Source organism: Salvelinus namaycush, chromosome 13 (genome assembly GCF_016432855.1).
Source record: "Salvelinus namaycush isolate Seneca chromosome 13, SaNama_1.0, whole genome shotgun sequence".
Lineage (NCBI taxonomy): Eukaryota > Metazoa > Chordata > Actinopteri > Salmoniformes > Salmonidae > Salvelinus > Salvelinus namaycush.
Window position 1 is genome coordinate 36,367,812 of NC_052319.1, and position 18,043 is coordinate 36,385,854.

The following is an 18,043-nucleotide window of genomic DNA, read 5'->3' on the forward strand; positions in this document are numbered from 1 at the left end:
AAACTGACAACAACAAACTGTTTGATCAAAAGACTTCAGAGAGTTTGATCAACATGAACTGTGAATAAAAAATAAAAGAACCCATGCATTGGCACTTGTGCACGCGCGCACACACACACACACACACACACACACAAAAGGAAAACAGGGTCTTGTACATATATTTTCCATTTATTTGTAGCATAAGCGTCTTCCTGTTTGTGTTTTTCTGTTGTTTTTATTCAATCATGTTCGTTGCCTTCTCTACTTTGACTTTGCTTTAACTTGTCACACAGATTTATATATTTCTATTTTTTCTGTTTTTATTTATTTTTATTTTTAATTTCAATATGCTTATGAAGAAAGCCAGTATGTCATGTATCTGCGCTGTTGTGTTTTCTATCTTGACTTTATGTAGTTTAAGAGATCCTTTTTTTTAACAGTTTTGGGGAATTGCCTGGACATTGTAACGTTTTACTCCAAGGAGCAGCATCTTCTTTTTGTTGACCTGTATAAGGTGTATATCTAGTTTTTAAAACAATCTTTTTAAAAAATCATAGAATATGCAAAAAGGAGGAAGAGCTAGTGGTGATGTTGATGTAACTTCCTGTGGACCAGAGGAAGGGGAGGATTTAGGGAAGGGTCCTAGTCCTCTCCAGTCAGTCTGTCTGTCAGTCAGAGCTCTCTCTAAAGCTTCATATTTTGTATAAAAACAAACAGCCTCGCTGTTTTAGCGTGATCGTCAAATCCCTCACCTTAAAAAGAAATGTGTTGATTATTTTAAAAATAAGTATATTTTTATAACAAAAAGAGTTTGCTTGGAAAGTCATACTTATTTACATTTCATCTGACATTAAGGGGGAGGTGTGTGTGTGTGTTAGGCTGGTTTTGTACACCACTTCGATATGTGGTTCCTGGTTTGTTAAAGGCCCAGTGCAGTTAAAAACGTGATTTACCTGTGTTTTACATGTTTCTACACTATGAGGTTGGAATAATACTGTGAAATTATGAAAATTATAAGGCCCTTTTAGTGTAGGAGCTGTTTGAAAAGCTGTTTGTTCAGCCTGTTTTGGAGGGAGGGAGTTTTGGTCTTTCATGGATAACACCATGCAGTAAATTAGACCAATAAGAAAGAGTTCCAAACCTCTCTGCCAATAACAGCAAATGTTCAGTTTTCCCCATCCCACTCAAACCACTCCCAGACAGTCTTAGCAAAATTCTTGCTTGATAAATTGATATTTAGACACTATTTATTTTTTTGACAATTTTAATTGAAAACAGTCACAGAAATGTACTTAATTGTTATCCAGAAATGATTTGATATTGAGGTTAAAACAGCTGCATTTGGACCTTTAAGATAACAGTATGGATTTTGAGTACCTCATGAAAACATTTTTAGATTAAAAAATGCATTTTCGATGTTTTGGTTGAATTCTTGAAATATTTTCCCATACTAAGAAGTCTTTGATTTTTAACCATGCTTATCCAGATCATGTTTAAGGAAAGAAAAAGTGTGTTTGTGCTTTAAAATACTTTTAAAATTATATTTGAAGGCGTAATTTCTGAGTATGCATAGCAAATAGATACATATTCTATATATGATATAGATATTTATATAAATATATAAACACGATATTCACTTGGAAGGAAATGTCTATCTTTATAAAAACACAATCCATTCTTATCAGTTGCCCTTACTTTCTCACTGCATATTAAAAATGTTGATCTCCTCTCGATTAATTTATGTTGTGTTCATTTTACACAGTCTTCCATGGTCCAAAAGACAGAAGAGTTTCGGCCATCCAGGACCAGAATTCAACAGTTCCGCTCTGTAAGTAGTAGCTACCGTAGGCAGGCTATATGAAGAGATGATTAAACACAGTCAAACACTGCCATCTGCTGGTTAATGTTGAAATAGCAATGGCGCAATGAGACAAAAATAGGATCCCCACATACGTACACACACAGTCACACGCAGTAATATGGCCAGTGAGTGTGGCAGGCTGGCATGAATACACACACATCATGCAATCTCTCTCTCTCACACACACACAGACACATACACACACCACGGTGGCAGGCATCAGTGATATAGCTGGTGTGTGTGCGTGTGTCTTCTGACAGCTGGCCTTTTATTACTACATACACGATTAATAGACTCTTTATTATCTTTATCAATTAGGGGCTTAATTGGAAAGAAAATGGGCCCCATGAAGAGGATAGAGGGGTGGCAGGTAGGCTAGTGGTTAGAGTGTTGGACTAGTAACCGAAAGGTTGCGAGATCGAATCCCGAGCTGACAAGGTAAAAATCTGTTGTTCTGCTCCTGAACAAGGCAGTTAACCCACTGTTTCTAGGCCGTCATTGAAAATAAGAATTTGCTCTTAACTGACTTGCCTAGTTAAATAAAGGTCAAATAAAGGAGACAAATATGTACAGCAACACCTTTGGTGTGGGGAAAATGGTGTGGTTATATATCTGGCCTATCAGAGGACAAAGTGGTGCTACCGTCATGCTTACGCCTATCCAATTATTTCAGGTCTACACCAGAGTGAAGGGGTAAGGTCTGATGGGGGGCAGGGTTGGGGGCTTGGGGTCCCCCCACAGATTCTGGATTCCCTCATTGTCCCGGTAACAGCTCACACTCCTCCTGCCACCGGCTCCATGGCATCTGTTGTCGTCTTCTTAGCGTAACGCTACTCCTCCTACCTCCCCTCGCACACACTCATCCCCAGTACGTGGTTGCACACGGGTGTGCTGTTCTGACCGTCTTGTGTTTCCACGCTTCCCTGCTCCTCATCTGTCACACCCACACGCACATACAGTCCTACAGTACAGCAACAGGGCAGGATTGCATCGAGCCCTAAAACCTAAAACTCTACAAGTTTTGTGTCTTTGAGGTGTTGAGCAGCTCTCCCCACCCCCTGAATCCCTCCTGCAGATCTTGGCCAGAGTAGCATTCCCATTTGTTCCGGGAACATCCTTCCCATTGATGGGAAGATTTGGAGAGAGAAGCGAAACACTCCCGGAGGGCATCCAACTCTGCAGGTCATTTCCTCAAGATTTTCTTCTACACACCTGTGTGTGTCTGTCTGCGTGAGTGCGTGAGACACTACCAGTGTGATGTTTAAACAGTGCCATCTTGTGGTCATAACAGGTCCATTGCTGTTTCTCTTACCAGCCTCGTGATAATCCTACAATGGATACAATTACACTCTAAACTGTGTGCTTGCATGATAAATTAATGCAATAGCACGGCAACAATCACCTATTGCCTCAGACAGAGACACAGGAAAAATCTATTGAGTCTGGAAACCAGAGTATGAGTAGAGTATCAATATGGTGAGATGTGAATCCAGGACAACAGTGAGTGGTAGAGGATTTATATAACCAAGCCCGGACCTATACTGGGATTTCTACCAATCAGTATTGAAGAAGGCCATTCTTCACTGCCTAGTACAAACTAGCTTCCTAGGGCTCAGATCCCACACTCCGATGAAAAGACAATGTTCCAACCTGAACAGAGAAGGACAACTGTAGAAAAAAAGGTCATGTCCGCTCCATGTTTGCTGCTCCCAATTCAGACCAGTGTTGAATTAAAGATCGCATGTGGGAGCAGCGAACTGTGAACAGACATCAAACTTTATTCAGAACACATAATCCACCATAGTTACTGAAAAGGAACATTGGGTTTTCTGATCTGTCTGGGTAGATGTTGCCCTTAGGCACAGATCTAGGAACATTTTATCCTTAACCTTAATCGTTAGGGGGTAAAACTCCACTCTGACCTTAGATCAGTGTCCAGGGGCAACATCATCCTACGCCTTTCTGATCACCATAGAGACAGCCTGATCACCATAGAGACAGTTTGAGCACCACTCACCTGACACAAGCACGGCAAAGCAGTTCAGAGAATACTTTTATTATAGAAAAATAGTTTTATGTAAAAATAAATAAGTTACAGAGACTGATCATCAGCCCGCCCCCAACCACCCCTTCACCCCCACTGTTCTTAATCAACCACGGTGTCCAAAACATCTTTAACAAAACACACATCTCTTCCTTTGTCTGTCCTTCTGTTCAATGGTCCATTCAGATCGAACGGTTGGTTAACAGTTAGTTAGTTCTACTAGATCTACAGATGTGTTCTTCTGTCCGTTAGATAGAAAGGGCCAGTCCAGAATAAACCCCACAGATATTGATCTGAGAGGATTTGATAGATGTAATATAGCAAAAAAAACATTTATAGCCTACCGGAGGGCAAGGTGAAGCTATCATATTGTTCCTTTATAGCCAACCGGAGGGCAAGGTGAAGCTATCATATTGTTCCTTTGTAGCCAACCGGAGGGCAAGGTGAAGCTATCATATTGTTCCTTTGTAGCCAACCGGAGGGCAAGGTGGAGCTATCATATTGTTCCTTTGTAGCCAACCGGAGGGCAAGGTGAAGCTATCATATTGTTCCTTTATAGCCAACCGGAGGGCAAGGTGAAGCTATCATATTGTTCCTTTGTAGCCAACCGGAGGGCAAGGTGAAGCTATCATATTGTTCCTTTGTAGCCAACCGGAGGGCAAGGTGGAGCTATCATATTGTTCCTTTATAGCCAACCGGAGGGCATGGTGGAGCTATCATATTGTTCCTGTATTGGGCATGTTTTTTTGCTTATTACTATCCAATAGGAGCTAGGGGCTAGCGGAAGTGGGGAAATGGGGGGAAGAGTCTAGGGCAAGGTCACGTTTCTAGTGCGTAGGGAATAGGTGAAATTGCCTAGGGAGTACGGACTAAGAGAAGTGCCTAGGACTTGGGGGCTATATCTAGGGGTTGTTTCTGGACAGGACCATAGAAAGCCTCTACTTCCCATAGAACATCTCCAGCAGGACCTCCTCCATATTGACGGCTCCAATGATGGGCTTGAAGAAGAGCTGTGCCACCACCGGGGGGCTGATGGCCCTCAGCATGGCCAGGGCGATGAGCAGCTTGGCAAAGCGTGTGGCGTCGTCCCGGTGGATCAGCTTCACATACTCGTTGAGAGCCTGGTGGGCCTCGCGCCGCAGTGACTGGATGTAGTTGAGGTAGCACAGACCAGGGAGATCTGGGGAGAGGTGGAGGGGGTAGGGGGTGGGTGGGTGGGGGATAGTATGGGAGGAGAATAAATAAATTATCATATAGAAACTTTGGACAAGTACATGAACTGTTTGGGTTGGAATTCAGGGAACCCGAGTCACCATGGTAACCAGGTGTCTCATCTGTTGAAAAATGAGAAGGTCTTGATTGTAGACTACCTCCCAAATCATCCACAAATATCTCACAACACCCTCTGGCAAGATTTCTGAAGTCTCCAGATATTGAAGGATGCAAATCTCTTAAACCCTAAAACAATACCACAAACTGCTTCCTTAGAAGTAGATGAAGGGAATACATAGGCTAATATGGTGACTGTACACTGTGTTTAATGTTTAAAACATTAAGAACACCTGCTCTTTCCATGACATACAATAACCAGGTGAATCCTTATTGATGTCATTTGTTAAATACACTTCAATCAATGTAGATGAAGGGGAGGAGACAAGTTAAAGAAGGATTTTCAAACCCTGATACAATTGAGACATGGATTGTTCAAAGGCACTTAAATACTTTTAAGGCGGCGATGCAACCGGTCAGGATGCTCTCGATGGTGCAGCGGTATAACTTTTGAGGATCTGGGGACCCATGCCAAATCTTTTTTGACAAAATATTGAAGTGCCTTTGAACGGGTATGGTGGTAGGTGCAAGGCGCGCCAGTTTGAGTGTGTCAAGAACTGCAACGCTGCTGGGTTTTTCACGCTCAACAGTTTCCTGTGTGTATTAAGATTGGTCCACCACCCAAAGGACATCCAGCCAACTTGACACAACTCTGGGAAGCATTGGATGAATTGAGGCTGTTCTGAGGGCAAAATTGGTTCCTAATGTTTTGTACAATCAGTGTATGTTTGGTTTAACTGGATTATAAATATACTGTATACATACATATTGACTGTCTTTGATTATTAAAGACGAAAGGTTGTACAAATATAGAATTTTAAAAGACTGTTATATTAAATGAAGTGCCACATGGAACATTAAATAAATCTGTTTTTTAATATAATCAAGTGCCAAAATTCTGCATTTTGACATGTCCCTCTGTGCATCCTCTGTGACTTCCAGGAAGATTTTAACCCACTTAACCCCAACATTTCTCCAAGTTTTAACCATCATTGTAAAGCCCTAGTTATTTTGTTACATTGACAAAGTCATTTCTGAAGATAATTTATACTGTTTATGGCCATTTTATTGTGTTTTGTCATGGAAAACTAAGTGGGTCATGCATACAACTTCAACCGTGTTACCCATAGATACCGTCCGCAAGGCAATCAAACCCTCCGCAAGGCAATCAAACAAACGAAATACCGGTAGAGGGAGAAAGTGGAGTCGCAATTCAAAGGCTCAGACAGGAGATGTATGTGGCAGGGTCTACAGGAAATCACGGATTACAAAAAGAAAACCAGCCACGTCACGGACACCGACGTCCCATTTCCAGACAAACTAAACACCTTCTTTGGCCACTTTGAGGATAATACAGTGCCAACGTGGCGGCCCACTAACAAGGACTGTGCCCCCTCTCCTTCTCCGTGGCCGAAGTGAGTAAAACATTTAAACGTGTTAATCATCGCAAGGCTGCTGGCACAGACGGCATCCCAAGCCGCGTCTTCAGAGCATTCGCAGACCAGCGGCTGGTGTGTTTACGGACATATTCAATCGCTCCCTATCCCAGTCTGCTGTCCCCACATGCTTCAAGATGGCCACCATTGTTCCTGTACCCAAGAAGGCAAAGATAACTGAAGTAAATGACTACCGCCCCGTAGCACTCACTTCTGTCATCATGAAGTGCTTTGAGAGACTAGTCAAGGATCATATCACCTCCACCTTACCGGCCACCCTAGACCCACTTCAATTTGCATACCCCCCCAACAGGTCCACAGACGATGCAATCACCATCACACTGCACACTGCCCTATCCCATCTGGACAAGAGGAATACCTATAAAAGAATGCTGTTCATTGACTAGAGCTCAGCATTCAACACCATAGTACCTTCCAAGCTCATCACTAAGCAGGAGGCCCTGGGTCTCAACCCCGCCCTGAGCAATTGGGTCCTGGACTTTCTGACGGGCCGCCCCCAGGTGGTGAAGGTAGGAAACAACATCTCCACTTTGCTGACCCTCAACACTGGGGCCCCACAAGGGTGTGTGCTCAGCCCCCTCCTGCACTCCCTGTTCACCCACGACTGCGTGGCCACGCATGCCTCCAACTCAATCATCAAGTTTGCAGATGACACAACGGTAGTGGGCTTGATTACCAACAACGACGAGACAGCCTACAGGGAGGAGGTGAGGGCACTCGCGGTGTGGTGTCAGGAAAATAACCTCTCACTCAACGTCAACAAAACAGATGATGATCGTGGACGTCAGGAAACAGCAGAGGCAGCACCCCCTATTGACGGGACAGCAGTGGAGAAAGTGGAAAGTTTTAAGTTCCTCGGCATACACATCACAGACCAACTGAAATGGTCCACCCACACAGACAGTGTGGTGAAGAAGGCGTAAGAGCGCCTCTTCAACCTCAGGAGGCTGAAGAAATTTGGCTTGTCACCCAAAACCCTGGCAAACTTTTACAGATGCACAATCGAGAGCATCCTGTCAGGCTGTATCCCCATCTGGTACGGCAACTGCTCCGCCCTCAACCGCAAAGCTCTCCAGAGGTCTGCACAACGCATCACCGGGGGCAAACTACCTGCCCTCCATGACACCTACAGCACCCGATGTCACAGGAAGGCCAAAAAGATCATCAAGGACAACAACCACCCGAGCCACTGCCTGTTCACACCGTTACCATCCAGAAGGCGAGGTCAGTACAGGTGCATCAAAGCTGGGACTGAGAGACTGAAAAACAGTTTCATCTCAAGGCCATTAGACTGCTAAACAGCAATCATTAACTCAGAGAGGCTGCTGCCTACATGGAGACCCAATGACTGGCTACTTTAATAAATTAAACGCTAGTCACTTTAAACAATGCCACTTTAAATAATTCCACTTTAATAATGTTTACATATCTTACATTACTCATATCATATGTATATACTGTATTTTATATCACCTATTGCACCTTGCCTATGCAGGTTGGCCATCGCTCATCCATATATTTATATGTACATATTCTCATTCGCCCCTTTAGATTTGTGTGTATTAGGTAGTTGTGGAATTGTTAGATTACTTGTTAGATTTTACTGCACTGTCGGAACTAGAAGCACAAGCATTTTGCTACACTCGCATTAACATCTGCTAACCATGTGTATGTGACAAATAAAATATGATTTGATACTGTTTGTTTTGTGAAGCTTGCACTCAATTCACCCTCCCTGTTGCACACAACAGGCTTCCATTCCCCCTGTCACAAGGAGATTTATGACTGATTTAAGATGAAGTCTTCAATACTGTTGGGCAACCTTGTTTTTGCTCTTGAGATAGAAAAACATGTATTTTTTAAGGTGAATGTGCTCTTTATGACAGAATCTTAAAATTCACTGATTCATTTATTTTATCAAGGTACTCTACTCAATTGCGCTTAATAGGATTAATTGGTGGAACGACCCAATTGTCCATTATGCACGAAATTACCCACATATTAAATCAGCTTTGTTTGTTTTCTGTATAAAATATAAATATGTAACTGCTTTCCAAACTTTCAGAACTAGAGACAGAGTAATGTATTAAATTGCATATAGGGTATGTAGGCTATACCATTACATGAACTCAATCAAGGACACAACGAGACAATGATTATTGAGTAAATAACCTGCGTTATTAAAGCACCCAGCCCACCTGAGTTGAAGAGCACGGCTCCTTTGAGGTAGGCATATTCCTTGGTACTGATGTCTAAACCCCAACACTTTTTCAAGAACGCTTTGATGCCCTGGATATCCGCGAGAGAGACCCCGGGTGTTCCCGCGCTCTGCTCCGGCTCAACCTGTCTGTCCATTAAGCCGCCTTGGCTGACACAGCCGCCGGTCAGGATCCGCTGCAACATGCTAGGTTCCGCGGTCTCCGTGGTCTCGAAGTCCACCCGGTCCTGCGCGAGGCCCAGCACAAGCAGTGGCACCCAGCCGTTCCGAACGAGCAGCAGCTGGTCATCCTCAGGAAGCTCGCGGAAACACGGCACGTTCTTTACAAATCGCAGAGTCTTCATGAGGACCGCCGATGCGGCTTTGCAGGTCACCTGGGGGGACCGGAGAGACCCCCGTCGCAGCGAGGAACTGCAAGAGCAAGCCTGTTGCTGCCTAAGCTTGAACCTCGAAGAAGAGGAACAGGAGGAGACCTTGAGCACTTGGTGCTGCTGGCTGTGTTGTGGTTGTGATGTTGGTTCCTCGGTGGTCGTGAGGCTGTCGTTCTTCAGTATGTTGTACAGGATGCTGTTGTTATTGTTTTGCACCCCGGCGTCCTGACAGTGACAGCCCTCCAGAGTGGCCATGGCCAGTGGCGCGCTGACACCCAGAGAGGGGGAGGGTGTTTTTTTGTCCCCTGTTACCCCCGCGCGAACAGCAGCACATTTATACGAGCTCCCGTCTGTCCTCGAGCTTTGACGACTTGTTGTTTAGACTTTTTACATATTCCACCTCAGAGACGCCTCCCACTCACTCACTCACTGACTCATGCTCTCTCCCCCCCCTTTCTCCCTGTGCTGCTCCAGTCCTCCCCAGCACATGCACCCAGAGGGAGCCAGCTGCTGCAAGATGAATAGTAAGGTCATTCCAGTATCATAAAATAACATGTTAAGCAGCATCACCCCTTCAGTTAGTTTAAAATAGCCTATACAGGAAAAGGACAAACGGTACCTCAGGGCATACCAATTATTTAACACAAGGAGGCAGACAGAGAGACTGAGGGGGCAGACAGACTGACTGATTCTATACCCTTGAGGTTATCCAGTTCTTTTTGGACACAACGGTCTGTATATTTATCTCACTATCCCAAAAGCAAAACAAATATTCATATTCATACCTGCTCTATGTCTGTGAGTGTGTGTCTGTGTGTGCACACTTGTGTTTGTGTGTGTGTGAGAGAGATACTCTATTCTTAGGATTTTGCCTTGACTCCCTCACAGCACCGTTAATCAGCTGTTAGCTGGTAAAGAATAGGCCAGAGACAGAGCTGAAGACTTAATTATTTTAGGGAGAATTTATCTGATTTTCTATGTGAAAGGAGCAGAGAGAGCAGCGCTGGGAAGGCCTGATGCTAACCTTGACTCGGACACACTGTTATTGATTTAACCGTGAAAACTGGAACGATTGAATTATGATGTCATGACTCAACGCTCCCTGCACATCTGTCACCAGGGGTGGGGGTGGTGGACTAACCTGGAGGAAGGAAGGTAGAGGAGGAGGGGGAGACAATATTCAGGAAGAATGTTTTTCAGGTTGTATTATGGGACAAGACTGAGGGGGGAGGGAGAGATAGAGAGAAGGACAGAGAGAAAGACACATAGGGGGCATCAAGTATAGGAAAGGTTGTAAGTGCATGAGCCTTGAGAGTGTGTTAGTACATTTGGTAGTCCAGCGGAGAGTCCGAAGAAAGACCTCCACACTGTATAGTGTTTAGAAAAGGTGGTTTTGGGCTTGGAGAAATGACTGGCATTGAGTGACTAGCCGTATTCATAAACAGGTGAGAGAGACCTCATTCTACTCTGTGTGCTCCAAGAACCCAAGACAGGAAGAGAAACTTTGACAGCAGCTTCAGAACATTAAACAGAGAGACAATGGCTTTCTATTGATACACAGCAGCAAGAAAATAGAGATGTTTTACATGTTTATATTCAAGGTCGAGCTGGGATAAAGAACCAGAGCGAAGGCTGTCTCCTCTCCTCTCCAACACTCTCCTCTCCAACCCTTCCCTCTCAAACCCTCTCCATCCCTCTCAAACCCTCTCCTCTCCAACCCTCTCAAACCCTCTCCAACCCTCTCAAACCCTCTCCAACCCCCTCCTCCTCTCCAACCCTCTCCTCCTCTCCAACCCTCTCCTCCTCTCCAACCCTCTCCTCTCCAACCCTTCCCTCTCAAACCCTCTCCAACCCTCTCAAACCCTCTCCAACCCTCTCCAACCCTCTCAAACCCTCTCCAACCCTCTCAAACCCTCTCCAACCCCCTCCTCCTCTCCAACCCTCTCCTCCTCTCCAACCCTCTCCTCTCCAACCTTCTCCTCAACCCTCTCCTCTCCAACCCTCTCCAATCCTCTCCTCTCCAACCCTCTCCTCTGCTCCTTTCCAACCCTCTCCTCCTCTCCTCGCCTCTCCAACACTCTCCTCTGCTCTCCTTGCCTCTCAGCTAATACAAATTCTTCTCATTCGGTCATAGTCTTCTATTCCTCTACTTGTTAATCTGTTTATGGTAATGAGGATGGAAGCGAATTCAGGCCCCTACCCATGAATTGTGATTATGCCTCAGAAGTCTGTTTCTTTAATGCCACAGAAAAGGGCCAATCGTTTTCCACCCACTGCAAAGACAGATAGGCACTCACGTTTTACTGTACTGTTTTGAATGTTCATATGAGTAAGAGTGCAAAACAGAAAAGTGCTGGGTTGGAAGCTGTTAATGTCAGTTAACAGTTAAAGCCACTGTGCCAGATTGGCAGCAGATTTATAGCCTTAGATTTATAATCATGATCTCATACTTTGGCTGGGCAGGGCTTAGCGGGAGAGGTTTGGAGGGGAGGCGGGGAAAGGGGTTGTGAAAGGAGAGGGAATGAGAGGGTGGGAGAGCAGAGGGCGGGAGAGAGGAGTGGAGGGCATGGGTAAGGAGAGAAAAGAGGAGGAGGAAAGGAAAGGAGAGAGGAGATGGGAGAGGCAGTGATATCACCCTCTTAGGTCCAGTGTGTCCTCTCCTGTCTGTGTGTGATGTGATCCAGACTGTCTCTCTGGGCCCAGATCTGCTGGTCCCCTGCCCAGTAAAACATGGATCAGCATACCCCTGTACTACCCACCCACAACTACTCCCTGTGCGTGTGTGTGTGAGTGTGTGTGTGTGTGTGTGTGTGTGTGTGTGTGTGTGTGTGTGTGTGTGTGTGTGTGTGTGTGTGTGTGTGTGTGTGTGTGTGTGTGTGTGTGTGTGTGTGTGTGTGTGTGTGTGTGTGTGTGTCTGCACCACCTGCTAAAATAGGAAGGTCACAGACACACCTTGGGTCACAGTGGCTAAATGTATTTATACATTGCCTCATTATACTTTAACTGAACAATCAACAAGCTCTCACAGTCTCACGTCAGAATTAGATATTCATCCATGTTTCTCAAATGTCAAATTTCGAAGTGCTTCGTTACTTCTCTGTATCATTCCAAGGTCAAGTTTAAGCACTAACTCCGAATTCTTAAGGATAGGCATTAACTCTGCATTTTTAAGGTTAGGCATTAACTCCGAATGGTTAAGGTAAGGGTTAAGGTTTGGAATAAGCTGTAAACTATAAATATCAAAGACAATTTTCTATCGCTGGATTCGAACATGCAACCTTTGGCCACCCCCTGCGCGGCAGTTTCTTTTGTTTTTTACCTCTAAATTCTTGCTGGATAGTTTGATAGCTAACATTGGGTTAATGCTAAGGTGACCAGATTTCTGAAATGAAAACCGGGGACATTTCCAGTTCTGCGGTCAATATATAATTAAAATATCCAATGTTATTATCTATGAAATAAAAAAGGGGGACAATTCCGGTTTCATGTATTTAGTCTAACAGGCACACTGTGATAGAGAAAACAACTATATTACAGAAACACTACAGACAAGACAGATCTGAACAGCCATTCAGTGGTCCTGGTAGTCTGGGTAGAATAAGAGCAGAAGAGAACATGAGAAAAATTGAAAAAACAGACAATAATATATGTGAAATACTTAACAACATAATAAAGAAATAAGATGATGATGAGGTTGGTAACTACATAATATACTCATACCAACCTAATCTGTATATTTCTCAGAAGAATGTATTTTCTTCAGGATTGCTCTGTCTTTGGCCAGCTTCTCCATGAACTCCTGGCAGGGGAGGTTGAAGTTTGTCTTCACAATAAGCATGGCCTTGATGGCAGGAACAGTGAACCTATTTCTTGCTGCTGTCCATATATCATTCATTTGGGAGAACACTCTCTTGACTGGTGCATTACTTCCAGGTAAGCACATGACAACAGACGCTAATCTAGCCAGGTTAGTGTGTGGGATGTCATTCTCTTTGAAGTGGGTAACCACCGTGCTCCATCTCTGACTAAGCGGTGTCTCCGATGTTTTCCATTCTTCAAGCGATCCCCCCCTTTAGGAACTCTAGCAGGCCAGTAACCTCGTCACACAATGCATCCTCATTGATGGTCACATTGGGGCATATTTCCTGCAGTGTAGCTGCTGCCTTCTGGATCTCTTCACGCAGAGGTTGCCTTTTTAAAAGGAGACAATGTAAATATTTTAGATTATCTGTGTGCTTTCCCCATGGTTGCAAGTAGTTCACAGCCGTAGTGAAGAATGATTGGGATGTTTTGAGAAAGCTTCTCTTTAGACATGGCTCCATTTTCCTCAAGCTCTCTCAGAAGTCCTCTGACCAAAACTGGAATGAAGTTGTCATCACGTCTTGCAGTCAATTTTGCCTCAACGTTTCTCAGAATTGCAGCGGAGTCCACAGCATAGTGGTCCTGGCCTCCAAGCATCTTGATCGTGTCACTGAATACAGTCAAGTTTCCATGGACAAAGGCCAGCCAAAGTTCAGTCAGTGGATCTTCGAACATTGTTCGCAGGACAACAGGGCATTTGTCTTCAGAAAGAAAAGAGGATTTCAATGGCACGTACATTTTCAGCACTCTTTCTAGAGCAGGGAGCATGGACAGCCAGCGAACATCGCTGTGTCCTAAAATGTTATGGTACTCCTGGCCAACAAACTCACAAAAGCCCTTCAGTCTTTCTACTCTGACGGTGAAAATATGAACATATTCAAATATCTTTGTGAGCAGATACTCAACATCATATCCAAAGCTGTTCTGTTCGTGTTATGAATGATGTGGGCAGGAAAACCTAAGCCAATCACCTCCCGCTGCAGAGCATTTTTAACTTTGGTATGGACATTGACCCTCCCCAGCCTATTCAGTCCTCCAAAGTTGGTATTTGTTGTCGGCAGAGAATGTTTTCCAGGTTACATTTGTGGATGACCACCAGGACCTCAGCTGCAATTTCCTCTGCTGTTTCTCCATTCAATTCAACAAAATCAAGCCGTGACATCATATATCTTACAATATCTGACTACATTGGCAGCTTTACATGTCCATGATTGGATGCATCAATGGACAGGGACACAGATTCAACCTGGTCTAGGTCCTGTGTTACCAAAGTAGTTGCCCATGGTGCTAACACGTTACTCACTATGGTGGCACATTTTGTCCTAGCACATGTAAACTTTGGCTCACAAAGCTTCCGTGTCAGTTGTGCTGTGCAGTCCATAGATCTGTAACTATGATTGTGTCACACGTATGCAAAGACACCCTCCTGCACAGCTAAACCATATTCTTCTTGGGAAGGCTCTACCTTCTTGAAGAATGTGGTGACAGAGGACATACCAACACTGGTAATCAGAGAGGCTTTATGCTTTTTCTTCTGTTGATGTTCTACCACTGCCGTTCTTCCCCCGCTGCCAATTGAAAGAGAGGATGCAGTGAACCATTCTATCGTCTTGACCTGAGCGTATTAAATGGAAATTCTCTCATCATGTTTATCATAAAAAGTGGAAAGTCATTGTATCTCCTCTGTCTGCTCTTCTTCACTCTCCTTGTGCCACTCTTAATTACTCTCTTAACTTATTCTCCTCCAATCTTTCTCCTGCTTTTTTCTTCACTCGTCTTCCTTTCCTTCTCTTCACCTTTCCACCTCAGTCTTCTACACTCTCCTTGCTTCACTCTTTTTACTCCCTTAATTTTTCCTTCTCCTTCCTCTCCAATCTGTATTAATAAATAGCATACTATTAGATAACCAAAGTATTTTAACAAATTCCCATTGCTTGCCTCATGTTTGTATTTTATCTCAAAAACATTGTTTGGAATAATAAATTGGCAGGCTCTGTAACCATATCTTTACCTTTCCTCCTCTATCTCCTTCACTCTTCTTCCTATCCAGTCTTCCTCCTCTCCTTCCTCTCCACTGCTAATGCTATCCATGAACATTTCTAAATATATTTTCACACTACTTATTATAATGCCAAACCATTAAAATTGTAATCTACAAAAATATTCTCTGAATTAATTGTGCATTCATTTAATATAATCATATTTTCAAAATAGCCCGTCCACTGCATGTTTACATGTGAACGTTTTTTAACCTAGCTACCATAACAGTAGCTAGCTAACTTAGTCTATATAGCTAACATTAGCTAGAATAACCTATTTAAAACCTTATAGAGCAGATCATCTATCTATATAATAGATTGTGACATTATAACATCACTAGCTAGTATCTCAAACGATTGTAATATACCTGGCTTGAAAAGACGTGTGTGGTGATGTTATGGATTCACTTGATACTTGCTAGCTTCTGGCTGAGTTTTCCACAGCAGTTTTCTCTAAAACTATCGCGAGCAAGCAGTTAGTAGAAGAAGAAGAGTGAATGAAGCTGCTATAGAGAGCAGCCCCCTCTGTTGGCCTAAACAAGCACAACGCGATTGAGACGTCAACCCGTAGGCTCTGCTGCCCAGTCTTTCTTGCCAAGTAAAATATTTCACTTTGCGGTCTGTTTTTAACGCACAGTTAAAAACGGGGACATTTCCGGGGACAGCTCCAGCCGGGGACAGGCCACCAAAAACGGGGACGTCTGGTCACACTGGATGGCAGGAAGCTTGGCCCCAGTGATGTACTGGGCCGTACGCACTACCCTCTGTAGTGCCTTGCGGTCGGAGGCCGAGCAGTTGCCATATCAGGCAGTCATGCAACCAGTCAGGATGCTCTCGATGGTGCAGCTGTAGAACCTTTTGAGGATCTGAGGACCGATGCCAAATCTTTTCAGTCTCCTGAGGGGGAATAGGCTTTGTCATGCCCTCTTCACGACTGTCTTGGTGTTTGGACCATGAGAGTTTGTTGGTGATGTGGACACCAAGTAACTTGAAACTGTAAGAAATACCATTGTAAATAACACAAGCATATTGCTATTACATTGTTATAACTAACTTCTTTCTAAGCAGGGTTTCTCACACACCCAAGGACAGAGGGCTGGCACAGACCTTCCATAAACACTGATAAGAAAAGAGTGCTTGGGTCTGCATTTCACGAAATAATGAGACACACACATAACCAAGGACAGAGGGCTGACGTAAACCTTTCATAAACACCGATTAGATAGGAACATCTGCGCACACACCTAAATCTCCTGTTTTAGCTGAACATTTGGTAACAAAGAACTTTTGATACAAGACTCAGAAGGATGACGCACAGCTCATCCGGACCAATCTGAGAAGACAACAACCTGATCAGGACCAACCAGAAAACCAGATCTACCAGACTCAACCTACTTTCTGTCCTGTATAAAATGACTATGTATTTCTGTTATCTGGGCTCTGTCTGCAGGTTCCTTACGAGCTGAATGAACGAGTCCATGCATGCTTGTGTCAGATATCTTTACCTCTGAATAAAACTGCTTTTTATTATACGAATATCCACCCTGTCCAGAGTCTCTACTTCGTCTCAGTTCTCCAGTAAACTTGTGTCATCAACAAAACTCTCGACCAGCTCCACTACAGCCCCTACAGCCCCGACGCTCTGACGAGCGTCAGAGCCAGTGTAGTTCGATTCAATCTTAGTCCTATATTGACGCTTTGCCTGTTTGATTGTTCGTCAGAGGGCATTGTGGGATTTCTTATAGGCTTCCAGGTTAGAGTCCTGCTCCTTGAAAGCGGCAGCTCTACCCTTTAGCTCAGTGTGGATGTTGCCTGTAATCCATGGCTTCTAGTTGGGATATGTACATATGGTCACTATGGGGATGACGTCATCGACGCAGTTATTGATGAAGCCAGTTACTGATGTGGTGTACTCCTCAATGCCATCGGAAGAATCCCAGAACGTATTCCAGTCTGTGCTAGCAAAACAGTCCTGTAGCTTAGCATCTGCTTCATCTGACCACTTTCTTATTGACCAAGTCACTGGTGCTTCCTGCTTTAGTTTTTGCTTGTAAACAGGAATTATAATTGTTTTCAGATTTGCCAAATGGAGGGTGAGGGAGAGCTTTGTACGTGTCTCCGTATGTGGAGTAAAGGGGGTCTAAAGTTTTTCCCCTCTGGTTGCACATTTAACATGCTGATAAAAATGAGGTAAAACTGATTTGAGTTTCCCTGCTTTAAAGTCCCCGGCCATTAGGAGCACCCCCTCTGGATGAGCGTTTTCCTGTTTGCTTATGGCCATATACAGCTCATTGAGTGCGGTCTTAGTGCCAGCATCGGTCTGCAGTGGTATATAGACAGCTATGAAAAATATAAATGTAAACTTTCTTGGTAAATAGTGTGGTCTACATCTTATCATGAGAAACTCTACTTCAGGCGAACAAAACCTTGAGACTTCCTTAGATTTCGTGCACCAGATGTTGTTTACAACTATGCATAGACCGCCACCCCTTGTCTTACCATATGCCGCTGTTCTATCCTGACAAAAAAGCTTAAAACCCGCCAGCTGTATGTTAATTATGTCATTGTTCAGCCACGACTCGGTGAAACATAAGATATTACAGTTTTTAATGTCCCGTTGGAAGGATATATACGTGCTCGTAGTTTGTCTATTTTGTTATCTATTGAATGTAAGTTGGCTAATAGGACCGATGGTAAAGGTAGATTACCCTCTCGGCGACGGATCCTTACAAGGCACTCGGACCGTCGTCCACGATACCTCCGTCTTTTCCTCCTGCGAATGTCGGGGATGAGGGCCTTGTCGGGTGTCTGGAGTAAATTCTTCCCGTCCGACTCGTTGAAGAAGACGATTTCCTCCAGTACCGGGTGAGTAATCGCCGCC

At 44.1% G+C, this 18,043-nt stretch overlaps 1 protein-coding gene across 1 annotated transcript; it reads right to left on the reverse strand.

Annotated features, from left to right (window-relative positions):
* Positions 1–4,825: 4,825 nt before the first annotated feature.
* LOC120057983 (nuclear receptor subfamily 0 group B member 1-like) lies at positions 4,826–9,517 on the reverse strand. Its single transcript, XM_039006468.1, has 2 exons — positions 8,872–9,517; positions 4,826–5,067 (listed from the first exon to the last, which is right to left on the reverse strand). Exons 1-2 carry the CDS (start codon positions 9,515–9,517, stop codon positions 4,826–4,828), a joined length of 888 nt encoding a protein of 295 aa, XP_038862396.1.
* Between the last annotated feature and the right edge of the window lie 8,526 nt (positions 9,518–18,043).